Source organism: Vidua macroura, chromosome 1, assembly GCF_024509145.1.
Source record: "Vidua macroura isolate BioBank_ID:100142 chromosome 1, ASM2450914v1, whole genome shotgun sequence".
Taxonomy (NCBI): Eukaryota; Metazoa; Chordata; class Aves; order Passeriformes; family Viduidae; genus Vidua; species Vidua macroura.
The window spans coordinates 17450955-17468456 of record NC_071571.1 but is presented as its reverse complement, the minus strand read 5'-3'; the positions used below and the strand labels follow the sequence as shown (position 1 = coordinate 17468456).

At 40.8% G+C, this 17502-nt stretch overlaps 1 protein-coding gene across 4 annotated transcripts in view; it reads left to right on the top strand.

The window, feature by feature from the left end:
• The window catches only part of KIAA1217 (KIAA1217 ortholog), a 178134-nt gene that overhangs the window by 149732 nt on the left and 10900 nt on the right, over positions 1–17502 (top strand). For all 4 annotated transcript variants that reach the window (XM_053980344.1, XM_053980333.1, XM_053980326.1 and 1 more), the window contains 7 exons: positions 1732–1907; positions 8310–8440; positions 8680–8827; positions 10448–10943; positions 11752–11932; positions 16372–16526; positions 17149–17295. In XM_053980344.1, the coding sequence (XP_053836319.1) occupies positions 1732–1907; positions 8310–8440; positions 8680–8827; positions 10448–10943; positions 11752–11932; positions 16372–16526; positions 17149–17295 (1434 nt within the window). The remainder of the gene's footprint in view (positions 1–1731; positions 1908–8309; positions 8441–8679; positions 8828–10447; positions 10944–11751; positions 11933–16371; positions 16527–17148; positions 17296–17502) is intronic.

Below are 17502 nucleotides of genomic sequence, written 5' to 3'. Positions count from 1 at the left end.
AAGGACTTAAATTCTGGACACCTGAGACTTAAGTCTAACTCTGTTACTGACCTTCTCACTGACCTCGGATCAGTTGTTTCACAGATGCTAACTCACTTCCATGTGTCAAATTTCCTCACTTTTTAAAGAGCTGGGAATAAATTGTATGACTGAAGTGTCACATGCTCATTCACTCATTTATTCATTCATTTAGGTTTTCCTACTTGAAAATATGACACAATGAAAGAAGTGTGTATCTCAGATAGTTGTGCTGGCCCTGCAGTAAGAGATTTTAATTTATCAAATCCAAACACTATTCCCATAATGGGGAAAATACACATTGTCTTCAAAATAATCTAGGTTTTATTTATATAGTTCTGTGCTGTTGAAATGTTTTCAGCTTCATATTTTCACTAACTACTAACACTTCTCTTTATCTGAATTTGAGCTAGCTCCTGCTTGTCACAGCTCAGATTTCACACACACACACACACACACACACACATCCCCCTGCAGTGAGGTGTTACCCTCCCTCTCATTGTAGTTGTGTAGTTGGAGAAGAGAGAAGAGGAACTGAGTTTGTTTCTCTTGTGCCCATATTGGTTGGAAAGAATTGTCTCAGCAAAGGCACTTTTTTTTTTTTTAACTCTCATGAATTCTCTTAAATAGATTTTGGAGAAGGCTTACTACATTATACTGTGTTGTAGGTATCCCATTTTTATGATTCTTCCTGTTAGGTCATAGGTTTATTTTGTGTGTTAAATGTGATTTGGTTGTTAAGCCTGGATGTTTAGAAGGCAACTGACAGTTCAAGTGCTAGTTTTAAAATGGGAATTTTGTTCCCAATTAATACAGGTGGTTTTTAAAGTCTTACAGTATGAAATGGCTCCTGGGCTAACAGAGTTGTGTTCATGTTGCCTGTATCTTAAAACTGTGACTAGGTGGAGTCCTGCTTATCACTTTGAATCTTGTGATTTGCGTAACAGACTTAAACAGGTTTGGTTTGTGAGTGTGGCTCATAGCTGCTCCAGGGCTACCCACAGAAGAGTACAGCCTAGTTTGCATTCTTACCTCTGTTTTGCTCCCGGAGCTTACTATCAGCAAGACAATTAATACTTGAGTTACTTACCATCAGGCTAAGACAAGAAAGAAGGTGTGACTTGAAGTTCTCAGAAAATTGCTGTATTATAAAGGGTTTTTTTTTCTGGTGGGTAAAGGAGGTTTTATGTATTGCAGACGAGCTGTATACCTGTACCAAATTAGACCACATGTTACAGTCCTTCCTCTGCCACTTGAGAGACTGAAAATCTCCATTCTGAAAACAGCAGTGCATTCCAGCCATGACATTAATTTGTGGGATTATCCACTAGGCACGTATTGGCTGTGAGATGCATAAGCTTGTGTGAGATACATGGAAAGGGGAAGTCAAGCATCCGGCATTCTCGTGAGGTGTAATTAATTCTTGATTCATGTTGAACCAAGCAGAATAAAGGGGCCACAATCCATGCAGAAGTTATGCATTGAAGGTGATATACTGATCCCAACATATTTGGTTATCAGTTTGAAACTGGAAGTTATATATATAGATGGAATAATGTTTATAGGTACAGCTAAAGAGGGGGAGAGAAGGTGAAAACACTCACTCACTGTAGGATGGTATTTATCCTAACCTTCTGAGCTCTGCAGTGTATTCTGTTGCCAGGGATGTCAGTCAAGCAGGAAAAACTGAAGTTGATTTCTTTTCTGCAACAGCTGCAGAACCAGGAGATGCTGAGGGCAATGGTGAAGAAAGCAGAGCTAGAAATCAATGGCAAAGTGATCGAAACAGTGAAGAGACTTGAAGATCCTGTGCAGCGACAGCGCAACCTGGTGGAACAAGACAGGCAGAAATACCTCAGCGAGGAAGAAAAGATTGTAAAGAAGTTATGGTGGGTTGAGAAACCTCTTCAAATTGTTGCTTTTGCCTATCTTTTTCTTCCATAAAGTAGAAACTTCTACCACCAGGTAAACTGCATTTGTATATGCTGTTCTAACTATGTTTCCTTGTCGTGTATCACATTGGCTGTAAAACCATGTCTGTGTTGTTCAACTCACTGGTCCTGACTGGGAGTCCTTCTCTGCACAGCCCACTGGGTAAATCCCAGCAGTACCAAGAGTTTCTGCCTCTTCAGAAGTCCCCTGTAAAGGGAGAGGACTAAGGCCATGCCCACCCCTGTGTTCTGAAAGCCTCCCTCTACCCTAGTTCCCCCTTCAGCCTTATGTATTATGCTTTAGGGAAGGAGGGAGCAATTTCCTCAAGAGCAAAGGGATTCAAAGGAAGGTAATGAGTTTGGCTTTAAGTACAAAAATCAGATTTCAATAGTAAATGCTTTGGCTACTGCATGGGAGAGGTAGGGGAAGTTCAAATAGAGGAGTGAAATTTAATTACAGTCAACAATGCCAGTCCTTGTCTAAACTGTATTCACTGAAGTTTCCATCTGCTTAACTGCATAGCTTGTTTTGTTGCAAAGTCCCTTTGGAAGATTCTGTTTTTTTCCTCAGAACTTTGGCCCACCAAGACTGGTGGGATCAAGTTGTTTGATTTAGTTCAGAGTCAGCAGGAGGCAAGATAAAGCTGAAATTAATAAACAGTTTAACTAATTCTAACACTCACATTTTTAAGATGTTATATAACTAATCATTTCTCATTGCTGCATTTCACACCTAAAGAATTGCTCCATAATAGAGAAAAAAATTCTAGTCAGCTTGTCATTGGAAATTATGACTGAAGAGCCATAGAGTACAGTTCCGGACAGCTGAAGAGAGTAAATTCCTTCCTATTGATCAATAAGTTGTCAGATTAATACTTTTTGTAATAAAAAAGGTGCATCTGTAAAGAGAAGGTTGGGTGTTACTAAGGGAGAGTTCTGTGAAGAAAGGTTGAACGTGTAGTAATGGTCCGTGCTAGTGTAATTAATCCTCTCAGCTGATTTGTAGTTTTAAGTAATGCCCTTCCTGTTCCTCACTTCACTCCTGTGTAGCTCATTGCCAAGTTCCTATATTGTCTGTTCTCTATGGAAAGAGCAATTTGTGTGATGGCTGTTTATGGCATTGACTCATAACATGGATACAGAGTGAGGTCAAGTGCCAATGGCATTCGCTGTTACAGCTGTTCATTAAGGATAGGACTTGGATTGCAATATGGTTCTGTTTTACCAGGTTTTGGAGTTTTTCCTGTTCCCATAGTTTCTGCTACTTCTGTGCTACTTCATTTGTTAAAGTTACAGGAAAATTTCTTAAATCATTCAAATGTTACTTCACCTCTTTTAGAGACAAGCTAGAAACAAACATTTATTTTTAATCACTTTTGTCCAGTGAGATTCCTTTGTCATGTATTTGCTCATTTGCAGGGTCAGAGCCCAACAGAAAAGTACATCTGACAGCAATCATTTCAGTAGCTGATGGCTGTTCATAGTAAGAGCATACAGCACAAAATTACACATCAAATGTCACTGACATTATTGAGAAAAAGGTTAATATTCTTTATAGGCATTTACAACTAAACTGATCCCATGCAGATGTACAAACAAATGCAAAGCAACAGGGCACAAAATTTGCCATCTTTTAGGATTTCAACTGTCACCCTCTTGATCTTTCCTAAATCATAAGACTAAATCAGTAGACTGTCTTCATGTGAGACACTGGAATCTAACGATTACTGCAATACTTGCAAAAGTGTATTTACTACTCTTAGGTGGTAGATCTCAGCTTAAAAAGTCCTTCCTTCTGCAATTGAAGATTGTTACTTGATCTTCAGTTTGGAGGTTGGATCAGATGACCCACTGTGGTGCCTTCCAACCCTACCCATTCTGTGATTCTGTGAAATAAGGAAATAAACATATTGGCTGTTCCATGTTGTAAACAGCAGAAATGTTGGTGTGCATTTCAAAGCAATCATTCTGTTGAGCAGAAATTTTGCTCAACAGATTCATAATGGTGCCTACAGAAGTATGTCCATGTGTGTCACAACTGTAGCAGGATTACAGTTCAGAGGGTCTCTAATGAAACCTGTTAAACATAGTGTTTATGTTCACTTGTGACAGTGAAATACACACTCAGAATTAAATGTGTAGGTTTTTTTCAATCTAGTCTTTTGACTCAACATTAGAGATGTTATGTATAGCACTTGCAGATACTAGATTTAAGATTTACCAAAGGCAAATTACTATGTCATGATACATTAAGTTATGAAGTATTTATGTCATAACAAGCATGTTAGAGGTGTGACCACTCTATATTGTAGATTTTAAGCACTTTAATAGAAGGGAGTTATAAGCACAGTATTTAAATTATAGTCACATCCAATCTGTTCAATTGGATACAATCCACAGTAGCTTACAATTTATACTTTGTTAGGAAAAGTATCAGATTTTTTAAATAATAATAACCATGCTCCATGAGAACAAAACTTCACTTAGCAATGTGGGAGAGGTAGTAGTAGCAGATACTTGGGGATTATATCAGAAGAATCTCTTTCATTTGTTTTGGAATTGTTCATCTGTCAATCAATCCCGAGATTCTTAAATAATACACAGCAGAATATTCACCCTTGCCAGGCTAGTCATTATGTTATTATAGCCACTCCCTTTCCACTCCCTCTTCCCCCACTCATGCCTTTTCCAGCCTGAGAAGTCTTAGTCTGCTTAGCTAAGGCTTCTAGAAGCCTTTCTCTACATTTCATCATCCTGTTGCCTTTCTCTTTGCCCTTTCTGTGGTGCACAGCTGTGGGATGGGGATGGGGAGACAGGAGAGCCCTGCAACAGCTTTGTCGGATGCAGGCACACCGTGACCTCGTGCATGGTGTGATCTCCCTGTCCTCTTGTTCCACGGGAGCTTTACATTAAGTGTCCAACATCTCACTCACAATGGATGATCATCAGTTCTAAGGTCATCACTGTATATAAAACCTTAGGGTTTTGGGAGGTTATTGGTTTTAGGTGGGATTGATTTTGGTTTCAGTTCTCCTCTTCTCATGAGCACACTTTACAGGTATCAAGAGTTAATTTAATCTTTGGTGTTTTCTGGTCAGTTAGTACCAGATGGTCCATCTGCAGTCCTCTGCAGCCACCTTTCATTTGCATTTCCCTGAATAATATAATAGCCTTATGAGATTTTTTTTTGTTTTATTATTCATCCTTTTTTCTAAATTATTTATAGTATATTGAAAAGCACCAACCCTAGCAGTGGTCCCTGTGGAACCCACCAGCAAAGTACATTCATTGAGTTAGCTGTTCATTGATCCCTTATCTTTGCTTCAGTGCTTTATCCATGAAAAAATTTCCTCTTGTCCCATGGCAACTTTGCATTCTTGAAAGCTTTTCCTCAAACACCTTGCTGAAAGCCTTTTGTGGTATACTTTGTCTCCAAGCTTCTGTTGTTTGTGGATTTGTGAGACTTACCTTCATTTTATACAAACCATGTTAACTCCTACCTAACACAGCAAATTTATCCATTGTTCATTGATTCTTTAATGTTTATTCTGAATTTTGATACCTATCCATCACACCTAAGTGTCAGTGTCACCAGAGTACTGTTCCCATGATATCCTCATACCATTAAAAAATGTTATTTGTATAATTTATGACACTTTCTGCTAATCTGGTTCCAAGGCAATTTTAATCAAGAAGTTAGATGCTTAGCATTAATAGTTCAGCTGTTTCAGCCTAGAGTTGCTATAGAACTCCTGGGCAAATACCATCTGGTCTGGGTGATTTGTTACCATTCATTTTGTCAGTTTGTTTTGTAGCCTGTTCTACTGATACTGCAGTCTGAGACAGATTCTCTGAGGCTTTTTTTGCCTAAAGAAAGATCTCAGGACAAGAGTTGCCTCAAATTCCCCATGTAGAATATAGATGCAGAAAAATTATTTCTCTTATATTAGCCTTCTGAAACTGCATTAATGTGCATCTCTTGCTAAATTGCTCAGGCCAATCTGTAAAGCCAAGTGTTTTCCCCAGTGAGAGGAGAGAAATTCTAGAGACCACCAAGTCTGTTTCAGTCTGTGGGTCCTAAGGGATTAAATTTCTTTTCCCTTGCAGTTAGCAACATGAGGCAGTGTAATGTGGTATCCCCTGGGTAATTCCAGGATCAGTTGTCTTGTTTGACAGTATATGGAATCAAAGGGATTTGTGATGACCCTTCCATTCCTGATCAAAGAACAAAGGGGAAAGTGGGCCACTGTCAGCTACCTTAGAGTCCTTCAAACATTGTAAACTGTTCTGTGTTTTCCTTTCTCTTCTTTCAAGAGAAGAGAAGGGATACCCTTCTCCCAAAGCAGCACTTTGATTCCAAAAGTTTCCAAAGTTTGATTCCATGATTCCCAAAGCAGCACTGCCCAGCCTCAGTGCCAATACCAGGGCATGAAGACTAGGGAGGATGCCTGACTGCAGAGCACTGTCCTGTGGAGCAGGAGCCTTTGCCTTAGTGACAGTGACAGACGGCCACATTCTTCCTCCAGTTCCTGCTAGAGTGTGTCTGTGCCCTGTATTGCAAAGGCAGGCAGAGACAGCAGATACCTGCATTTTAGCAGCCTCTGCCACTGGAAAAACACCCTTAGAAGTGTTCCCTTGCTGCCATCGTGTGGTCCGATGGATTGTTTCCTGCAAGTCTGCTTGAGCTGGGGGGAACTCGGACTCCCCCAGCTTTCTGAAGGCAGAGTCACTGGGAGAAGTGGTCTTAAAGTGGGAACAGGGTCATTTACCTCCACTTGTTTGTGATCTGTTCAGACACAACTTATGATTCTTAATTCAAAATAATTTTTTAGCTTCTAAAGTTCTTCATTTTGGATTGAAATTAACTCTTTGCTGTGCATGCTTAATGTTCAGATGCAGATCCTGATGTCTGTTCCTCTGTGTATGAGAAATACTGTTGTGTTGCCATGGATTGTTCTGTAGGACTGTGCTTCCAGTTTAAATTGACCTACATGTACAGTAGTGCTGTAAGGAATTTCCTTTATTTTTATTCCATTACTGGCCACCTACTTTTCTTCCCCACTGAGACAGGTCTGGGAAATGACTGGCTTTGCATGGCAGTGAAAGGGAAATATGTGGAAATGCAAGACTTGCAGATGGTGCAGAGGGCAGGCTTCTCATACCCCTTTCCTGCCAATTCTCTTGTACCTTGATTCTCTTACAGCAATTGCAAAACTGATCCTTGATGGATGCAAAAAATGATGCCCAAGATTAGGTTCAAATGAGTAGCTGATTTGTCAGTTCAGAGTTTCCATTGCATTTTTTCTATTTGCAATTAAACTGCTTCCTAGAATATTCCTGTGAGTAAATTTGGCATTTTAATAGAAGTTAATTTCTCCTAGATATTCAAGAGATGATCTTTCTAAGGTGTTTACACGTGTATTTGTATAGTTGCCCGTAAAGCATCTCAGGATTGGGGTTTTTTTGAGAAATTTTTTTGTATCTGTGGAAAATTCCAGATAAAGCAATGTTGGCTCAAGTTCAAATGGAAAGAAGTGCTTCCTTCCCAAGCAAAAACAGCTTATGTGTCTCCAGTATTACAAAATTTTATGTGAAGTATGAAAAGACTGGAAAAAATGTTGGGAAAGGTGAGGAGGAAGCACCAGATGGAGCTGGAGTAAGCACAGAATGGCAGTGGTTGGAAAGAACATCCAAAGTGATTCACTCTTAAATCCAAGTGCTGAGCAAGAGCTGCACACATCACACACCTGCTGTTTCAGTCTGGCTGTTCATAGAAACAGGATCCTGTCTAGCAGTACCTGGCATATAAACAAGGTTGTATCAAGAGGCTTTTGGTGCCAGTTTTTGGGTTGTTTCCTAACTGTTGGACATTCCTCTGTATGTCAAAGAGAAAACACAAGGTGCAAACCAGTACTGGATGTCTGTAGTGTCTGTACCCTTCAAGCACTTGTATCCCCAGAGGGCTACTGGCTGTTTACCAGCCCACCTGCCCTTTGTAGCACAGCTGCCCTGACATCAAGATACTCTGCACATCTGCAGCCTGTCACAGAAATCAATGACTTTGGGTAGTTACAAACCTGTTCCTGTGCTGTGAGTGTCCAGCATTCTCACTTCCCCTCATGGTATCCTGTCATTTGTTTAGCCTGTGGTGTCTGATCTAAAGGTGCCACAGTTGAGGTTTCTGGTTTAGTTTACTCCATTTGTTTACATGTATTTGCTTAAATATATATTATATATATATATATAATATATAAATACATATACACACACACACACACACATATATATATAATATAAATACATATATTTAAGCAGGAAAGTCCTTCTTAAATTGTCTGTCCATGTTATTTATTTTGCCAGTGAGCTGGAGACATTTGTTGAAGACCTGAAGAAGGACTCTGCTGCTTCCAGCAAGACAGTTACACTGAAAGACGTTGAAGATGGAGCCTTTCTTTTGCGTCAAGTGGGAGAAGCTGTTGCTACCCTTAAAGGTGTGTACTTTTCCTTTTTACTTTTATTTCTTTTCTTTTGACCACAGAGAACAGTTTTGCCTTTGATCTGGAGGCATTAACTTTCACTTTCAAAAAGATTTAAAGCTGGGATTAGGGAGCTTGCTGCATGGCCCCTGGAGAGAGATAGACATTCAAGTAATTGACATTCACCCAATCATCTTTTACTGCCCAGGGCTTTCATAATTTCCTCTTCAGCTTCACAATTATTTTCTTTGCAGGAGAGTTCCCGACATTGCAAAATAAAATGCGAGCGATCCTGCGGATTGAGGTAGAAGCTGTGAGGTTCCTGAAGGAGGAGCCACACAAGCTGGACAGCCTGCTGAAACGTGTGCGCAGCATGACCGATGTCCTTACCATGCTCAGGAGGTGATTTCTTTTCTTTAAGCTTAAAGAATTTCCTCAAGCAGGGCTGGAACAGCTTCTGGGTTTGTGTTCTCCCCCTCGTCCGTGGCAAATCTGAGTTCAGCTTGCTTGCGGTATTGATAGATTAATCCTAGAACCCTCTCAAGGGAAATCAAATTAGTCTTTCCTGTGCTCTGTGCAGTGAGTCCACTCTGACCAACAGCCTCAGTCACTGAGATCTTACAACTGAGACTAGATGCCTCTCAAGTCAGCACTTCCAGATCTGAAAAGTGCCTGGATGAGAGAACTTACAGTGGCAACAGACTCATACCTAAGCTAATTAACTTTAGATATTTACAGCAATTTAAGCTAACAGAAGCATTGTCTGACACTGAAAGGTTCATTCCCTAACGTGTAACTGTAAGAAATAAAATAGGAAAAGAGTGTAATTGGATAAAGGTATCCCAAACCTTCTGAAAGAATACACTTCAAATTCTTTTTGTCTTCTTTTCAAGTAAGATGCATTAGAGAAAGCTGAAATATTAGATAAGACTTAATGTCCACTAAGTGCCATTGTTTATCCATGTTTGTCAGAATAGCTGAGCAGCAAATGATTGCTGATTTATTTAACCCAATAGGCATTGCATTTAATTCCTGCTTAAAACTGTCAGTGGTGGTGGTCTCAATTTTAGTTCAATTACAGGAAAATGTAAGTCATGAGCCTATTTTCACTGCCATTATTCTAAGGAATGTAGTGTTACCAGTGTTTCTATATATACTGGAGCATATGTAAAATGTATTTGGCAGTACTGGCAGATGGATAAAATGGTTTATGTAACAGGTTTTCGAAGAGCCATCACTTACTTTTCCATCAGACAAACATCTATATCCTTTCACATTAGTTTCTTTTCTTAAAAATTATTACACTTACTTCCTGTCTTGCAAAATAGAACAATAAGCTATGCATACCAAAGTTTTACCAAAGTTTTGCAGCAAAATTGCATATTAAGCCTCATAAAGTCTGTTTCAATAATGGGAAAACTCATGGCATTTGATGGCTTGCAACACTCAGAAGCTCAGACATTTCACAACTAGCTGCCAGAAATAGTTGCTTATATGTCCTCAGCTCATCCTACCCCACACTCTTGACAGGAAAGACCTTTATGAAGTATTATTTGATACAGAACCTTCATTTGAAGCTCTGTTTTGACAACGTGCCAGACTGCTGCCTCTCATTATATGTAGCTTCACTTTTCTATGCTTCTAGTCCAGGAACATCTTGTTTAGCTAGATACATTGTATACAGTTTAATCAACTGATATCCATTTTCACTCTAAAATCAACCCACCAAACCAAATCAACTCCTGGTTTGGTGAGAAACTGCCAGTACATCACTGAAGGTTTGTATACACCTTAGATGGCAAAATCATCTGAGTTAGAGTAGCCTCTTTAAAACTCTGAGCTCCTGACTCTGAGAGAAAGCTATAAAATCATACAGCGAAGGGCATCAGGGAAATAAAAAAAATCACTATTTTGATTGTTTTGATTTTGGTGCTTTTTCTTTGCAAGAGTTTATTGTTGCACATTGCTCATGACTGGCCTGTGTGCTGACCATGCGCTGTTGTGTTTGATTTGGCTGGGCAGACATGTTACAGAAGGACTGCTGAGGGGTGTGGATCCATCCCAAGCCGTGCAATACTCTGCTACGGAAAAGTCCACTGCAGCTGACCCTCTGAAAAACCAAGAGGAGCACAAGCCCACCCAGGGACATGCACAGCAAAACCTCACAGCAATCCCACCCGAGTCCCAGGTGCCATCAGTCAAGTCAGAAGTCATCCCCTTCTCAACGATGACCGTCCATCACGTGCAGAGCTCGCCTGTTGTCATCCACCAGTCTCAGCACTCGGCAGCCCTGGTCAGCCACGCCCAGGGCTCTGCCTCTGCAGGCAGTCACAGTGAAGCTGTGCCCGCCAGTGGTCACCCCTCAGCTGCCCCGGCCCCGCAAGAGCCCACGGCAGGACCCCAGCCCACACAAGCCACACCAGCAGCACAGGTCTCTGTCAATGGCACCACCATGCAAAGCCTTTTCATTGAGGAAATTCACAGTGCAAGTACCAGAAATCGAGCTGTATCAATTGAGGTACGGTGTATTCTGCTCAACCAGCTGTCCTCTCTTTGGGTCTGAGCTCCCAGTCTCACTCTTGAGGCTGCAGGTGGGACTTTTCAAATGCATTCTGGGGATTTATGTACTTAACCCCTAATTACACTGTACTTCTGAAGATACCCTCTGATTTTATCCCTGCTCATTGCAGAAGGGTTGGACTAGATGTCCTGTAAAGGTCCCTTACAACCCAAACTATTCTATGATTTTAAATGCAACAGAAAAATTACATGTAACCAAAATTAGGTAACTGTGTTTTTAAAATTATCTTTATTGAAAAAAAAAATCAGAATTCTGCTTTAGAAATTTTAGAATATCTTATTTTTAACCAATAGCATATAATTCTATGGCAACACTTGCATATGTGGATTTCATTCATTCTTTAAATCTCCATATCCCTTATTATGGAGAAGTAAAAGTGAAAGAGTGCAAAGCTCCAGTGGATTACAGTAGGAAAACCCAGAGGTGAACTGCTGTGTCTTATTACAGACAGGCACTTTAATCACCAGTGTGATGTATTGAGGCAGGGACCCAGATTTAAATTTTGCCTTTGTTCCTTTATTGAGCAGTGGCCACTGTCAGTCTGGCATGTATTTGTGTCAAATCTAGCACAATACAAGTCAGAACAGTGTGCAGTTACTGTTCATGTATTTCCTTTAATTGCTGACTAGAATTGAAAGAATCTATTCATACTGACCTATAATGTTTACACATGGAATTTATTTTTAAATAAGTGATCACAATGGAAATCAGAAAAATAAATAGATGCTTTACTGGTTTTGTCTAGAAAGCTGAAAAGAAGTGGGAAGAGAAAAGACAAAACCTTGATCACTATAATGGAAAGGAATTTGAAAAGCTCTTGGAAGAGGCCCAGGCCAATATAATGAAGTCCATTCCTAACCTGGAGATGCCTCCCCAGCCAGCAGCCCTGCCTAAAGGAGAGGCAGCAGAAAAGCTAGAAGTCTCAGGTAAGGTTTGCTAGAGTAAATGGGGCTAAAGAATTGCATATCTGGAAAGAAGAGGTTATTTTTTTAACTTTCTAGAATATTTTCAGTTTATAGTTTGATGTGATCTTAAGGAAGGACAAAGCAATCTCTGAATACACAAAAATGTGCTTTAAAAAGCAAGAATAATTTTCTGTGTGTGGATAGAACAGTGGTAAATGCTGGCAATTGCAAGCAGGAAGACCCAGGTTAGGCATAAGGAAAGAACCTCATAAAGATGAGGAAAGTGAAGCACTGAAGCTGCATGAGGCAATGAGGAGGATGCAAGGTCCCCATTACTGGACAGAATGGTTTAGATTAGCACTGAACTAGAATTATACAGGTAGAGCTACTTAGTGGTAGCAAGATGGTGAGATGTCCTTTCAGTCCTATTTCTTTCACAATTTAACATACAAATCCATGTCTGAATTTGTTCAAAATCCAAGGAGCAAAAAAGATGCCTCAGCCAAACCTTGGATTTATCCCATTGGCCAAACACGCATCAGCTGTTAGATTCTTACCCCTGTGCAAGTCCATCCAGTTCAGTCTCTGACAGGCAACTGGAGACATTGTGTGGGGAGCACAGAACCCGGCTGCCTTCTGCAGTCTGCTGCTAATATTCCAACACCCCCACGGGATTTTAAAGGGAACAGCCAAATCTCCTCCTTTTCATATCCATTATGGAACTTTTATTCAGCAATTCCCCTATACTTGATTATACAATTTGCACCCTCTTGCTGTGGCAGCAAGCTCCCATCTTGTGAAGGAGCTTCCCTTCATCTCTTTTAAACTGATATCATACCTGCTTCACTGAGATCCCCATAGCTCTAATATCCTCCAGTTTGGCAAATGACAGCTCTTCATCTCATTCATAGAATTATAAAGGCAGTGGATAAACCTTTATCATGCCCTGGAGCTCTCCTGGAATCTGCCCCACAGACTTCAAACTGAACTTCCAGCCTTTCTGGTCCCTCCATCCAGGCCAGCTGCTCCCTCTCCTGGAAGCTAGATTCAGTTACCCTTGTTTAACTCCACTTTGTCCTTCTGGAGCTGTGGAGGTCAGAGCTGCCTGCTGCAGTCAAGGTGTTGGCATGCCAACATAGTAAAAAGCTGAAAAACAAAGCCCTAGGGCTTGTGTAGACAAATTCATATAGAATTTGGGAGGAGTGTTTTCAGATCCAGCATTTTGTTCTGTGTGTACCTTTGACACTGCCAAGTTTTGGCTTCTTGGATGTTTTGCAACATACATGTTTAAAATAAATTCTGTTGAACCTCATAAAATAATTTTAGAATTCTGGCACCCTTCAGTGAGATTACTGGCTATCAACACAATTAGCTTGTATAATGTGTGGCATAAATAGAAGAAGTCAGTGAAAATAAGTACCATATGGGTGCAGTGAGCTGTGACATCTTAAAAAGTGCAGAGCACAGTAACTGAGAAGTTTTGTAAGTCACATAGTTAACTAATCCACTTCTAGAATACAATTTTGCACAATGTGCAGCCAGCAGATTTAAGAACAAGTTTGATGAGATTGAGACATTTGCCTTCTGTTGTGCATAATGAATCCTGCAATAGTAACATAAATACAGGAACAGCAAAACTTTTCCTTGATATCTGCTTAAATATCTCACATACCACTCAGCTCTTCTATGACTGAGGATGAAAAGTTAAATACCAGTCTGCTGCAGACTTGAAAACTGAGCAGCATAAGAAAAGACAGACCACCTATCTACCAATACAATACATTAAAAATTTTGACCATAAATGAGCAGAGCCCTCTGTTGGCTCAATTGCAGAACCCAGAAAGATCATGTTGCCCGATTGTGTCCCATCCGTTCTCCACACAGAACCTTTCCCAGTGAAGAAACGCTTTTCTTTTTTTCTCTGCAAAGCACAAAGCAAAATAAAATTACACACTTTACACAGTTTTCCACATGACTCTGCAAATATTTCTTTAATGTCTTGAGTCTAACTCATCTTTGTATCAAGACTGTTCCATGAAAAATGTGATTTTTTTCTAGCATGTACTTTAGTAGTTGGTCTCCTTCATCTCTCTTTCTGCCTTCATATGTGAGAATGCCCTGATTTTTGGAAGTAATGAGTGATCAGTTACTTCCATTAAAGAGAGTTTATCTGACTGCAGAGACTGCCTCAAGGCAGGCTTTATTATTTTGAAATCTTTTGGATTTATTTTGGTGCAAGTAGAAGTCTTTATGGTGGGAGCAATTAATTCCCATCTATCTGTGCCTGTTGAAAAACGCTGCAGTTTAGTGAAACATCTGGTGACAAACAACTCCCATTTTGTTCACAGAAGTGCTAAGCCCTTTGGCACCAAAGGTTCCATGATGTGTAGTTTTTGTTCATGGGCAGTCTCAGGCTTAGTGAGTTAAATTTGTTCATTTACTCCTCCCTCTTTAAATTTGCCAGAGAGGAAAAAAAAAAAAAACAGAATAAGATCTTCCCTGCAATTTCTTTCCTCTAAATTTTTTTTCCTTCCCATCTATATTGGAGAAATATAATTGTTTAGTAAATAAAATAGAAATCCATCTTTGAAGTTTTATGGGCAGCCTAGTGTCACTGCACTGACCATGAGCAGACCCCATCACAGCCTCACCTTAATGACTCCAGCTAAGGGACTGAGAGGGATTAGCCTTCAATAACCAGTGCACCTGCCACACTCAGTGACAATATTTCTTGCCTGTGTCTTTATCTCCCATTTTGAGGATGGAGATGGATGAGTGTCTCAGAGATGTGAATGAGATGGTAAGAATCATGTTTTCTTCGTGCCTTCCATGTCTCTCATCCAACCTTGCTCTCATTAAGTGCAAGAAAAACTTGGAGTTCTTGCAATCAGAGTCACTACCAGTTTGAGAGTAATGGGTCGTGCCCATTAAAAGGAGTAGGGATTTGCAAAAGCCCTACATCATAGTCTGCTAAACACCATCTTAGAGAACTACTCTGATTTTACAGCAGAAGTACATCTGATGTAATTAAAAACTGAGCGGTGTCTGTTGACCAAACAAGTGGTCTAATGTAAAGTGCATCTGGAAATTCACTCTTCTTGCAATCTGGCAAGTGAGTGCCAGATAACCAGCGAGGGAGATAATACAACTGAACATTTCTTTAAGCTTAAGCAGCTTCAAAGAACATTTGAGCTAAGAAGGAAACAAAGATGAGACTGGGTCACACAAGGGCTCCATCCAGTCCCTAGGGCTAGCTGGAGTGTTGGAGGAGCCTGACAGGAGTGGGCAGTTATGCAATAATTTCCCCAGAGGGAACACTTAGCCCTAAACAGCTGGGTAATCCCAAAAGCAGGATGTTTTATCTTTCTGGATTATATTTATTCTAGCTGTTTATATAACACTGAGTGGCTGCAGATAGGTCGTTCTTTTGCTCTTGGAAACAAACACTGTAAACAGCAGTGTGAAAACAGTGGCTGTTGCTGTATTTATGGTGCTTAGCCTGTAATCAGAAACACACAGGGGCAGGTCATGAGTTGGGTAATGCTGCTTCTGGAAATAATGCTGTCCAGGGACAGTGGGGAGGAGGAAGTGGCAGCTGATGGGGCAGCATCCTCAGGGGCAGTGCCAGTTTGAAACTGGTCTCCTCTAGGAAGACTCTCCTCAGAAAGGAAGGGCTGGCTCTGCTTGGCCTTTGCATTTGGTATTTGAATCTTCCTGGCTTAGAAAAATATGTATAAGGCTTTTATGTGATAATTCAAAGGCAAAACTGTACATTCCTAGAATTATACCAAGTTAAGTGAAAACAAATACTACCTAAGAAGAGGAGCAAGTGCAGTTGCCTCTGGTGATCCCCTGCCCCGCTCAGAGATGAGAGGACTCACTGAAATGCAAGGGTGGCATCTCTAGAGTACTGCTTACATTTTCTCTCAGCCTTTGTGTGAACTTAGCTAATTTTGTCCAACTATGAGATGGACAGAGCTCTTCAGCTCCTTGCACATGGCCAACAGCACCTGTCAGGCAGAGTAGGAACGTGTTCTGATTGCTTCAGAATTGCTGAGAACAATGAGAAGCCTCCAGGCTGGAGTCTCATTGTATCCATGTCAGTGGCCTTGCTCTCAGAGGAGACTGAGGGGCACTGTTTGTAAGCAGGTACCCAGAACCTTCACACATGTGCTCTGCTATCCCACTTGTACACCGAGGGCTACACCCAGATACTGCTGCCTGGAGGACAGGAGTTTTGCTGAAAATTTCTGGGGGAAGTGATCCAGTTTCTCTGTGCAAGTACAGCACTGTTTACTTTCATTTCAAGTTATACTTGAATACCAAATGTGTTTCTGTTCGTATATTCAGCAATAGGACCTTTTAAGACATTTTTTTCCTTTCCAGGTGAGGCAGGTATGCAAATACTATTTTCCTCTCCTTCACCTGTGCTTACTTTGTGCTGCTCTGTTTACCTGCAGAAGAAGCTCCTGATGGAGAGCAGGATAATGACAAGCTGACCAAGTCTCCACCTCCTCCACCTCCACGGCGCAGTTACCTGCCGGGGTCAGGACTGACCACAACGAGATCAGGAGATGTCATCTACACAGCCAGGAAAGAGGCTGCTGCTCTCAAGGTTTGGTGATTCATACTCTAGGCAGCCAGACTCCTGATGAGAGGTTGGCAAACAGACAAGACACAGGCTTGGGCCTACAAACCACAAAATAAGTTGAGGCAGAGCTGTGTCCTGGAGAGCTACTGAAATTGCTCACTAGGATGCACTTCTGTTAGGCCAAATGAGCAAGTAAGATTTGATCAGTTCTGTTTACAGGAGTCTTGCTGCTCTTATCTCCTAGTAATGCAGCAGGCAAGTCACAGGCTGCTTTCATTTAGAATGGTAAGAAGATTAAAAAAAAAAAACCAAAAAAAAAAAAAAAACCAAAGCATGCCTTAAACAGATGGGGAAGATCAGGTCAGATTTGAGAGTGTTCTTATAGAAATGTTGCAAATTAGTTTCGTTGGGGTTGTTTTACCCATCTGTTCCGGGGAAGGAAGTGGTGGGAAGTCCAATTTAGGAAACTTTTTAATCTGTGAACATATAATCACATCAGCAATATTGGTTGCTTTTGAACTGATGAAGTAGCAGGAAGAGAGACCTTGCAAGAGAGGAGTTGCAGTAATGTTGAATTTTTGGTGCTTACTTTGCATCAGGAAGGTTCAGCTGTGTTATCTGTCTGTGCTTTCTCGTCCCCTTGTAGGAATGCAGTGAAGATGCTGGGCAAACAGCACAATCCAAAGCCCCTAAAGAGGACCAGACATTGTCTCGGAGCACAGGGCATGCTGTAGCACCAGCTGCAAAAGATGAAGAGGAAGAGGAAGGAGATAAAATAATGGCAGAATTACAGGTATGCCTTTTGGGTTGCATATGAGGACACCTTTGCCCAATATCACTTCTAGGGCCTCAGTGCAATTTCCAGCTCAGAACATGAAGGAGAGTAGGTCTGCTAGCCTCACTCAGAACCACCTTGTTGCACTGAGTGGTACACTTTTTGGAAGTAGTACCAAATTTTGTTCAAGAGGTCTGGAGCTGAGACAGTGATCAAGAATGCAGT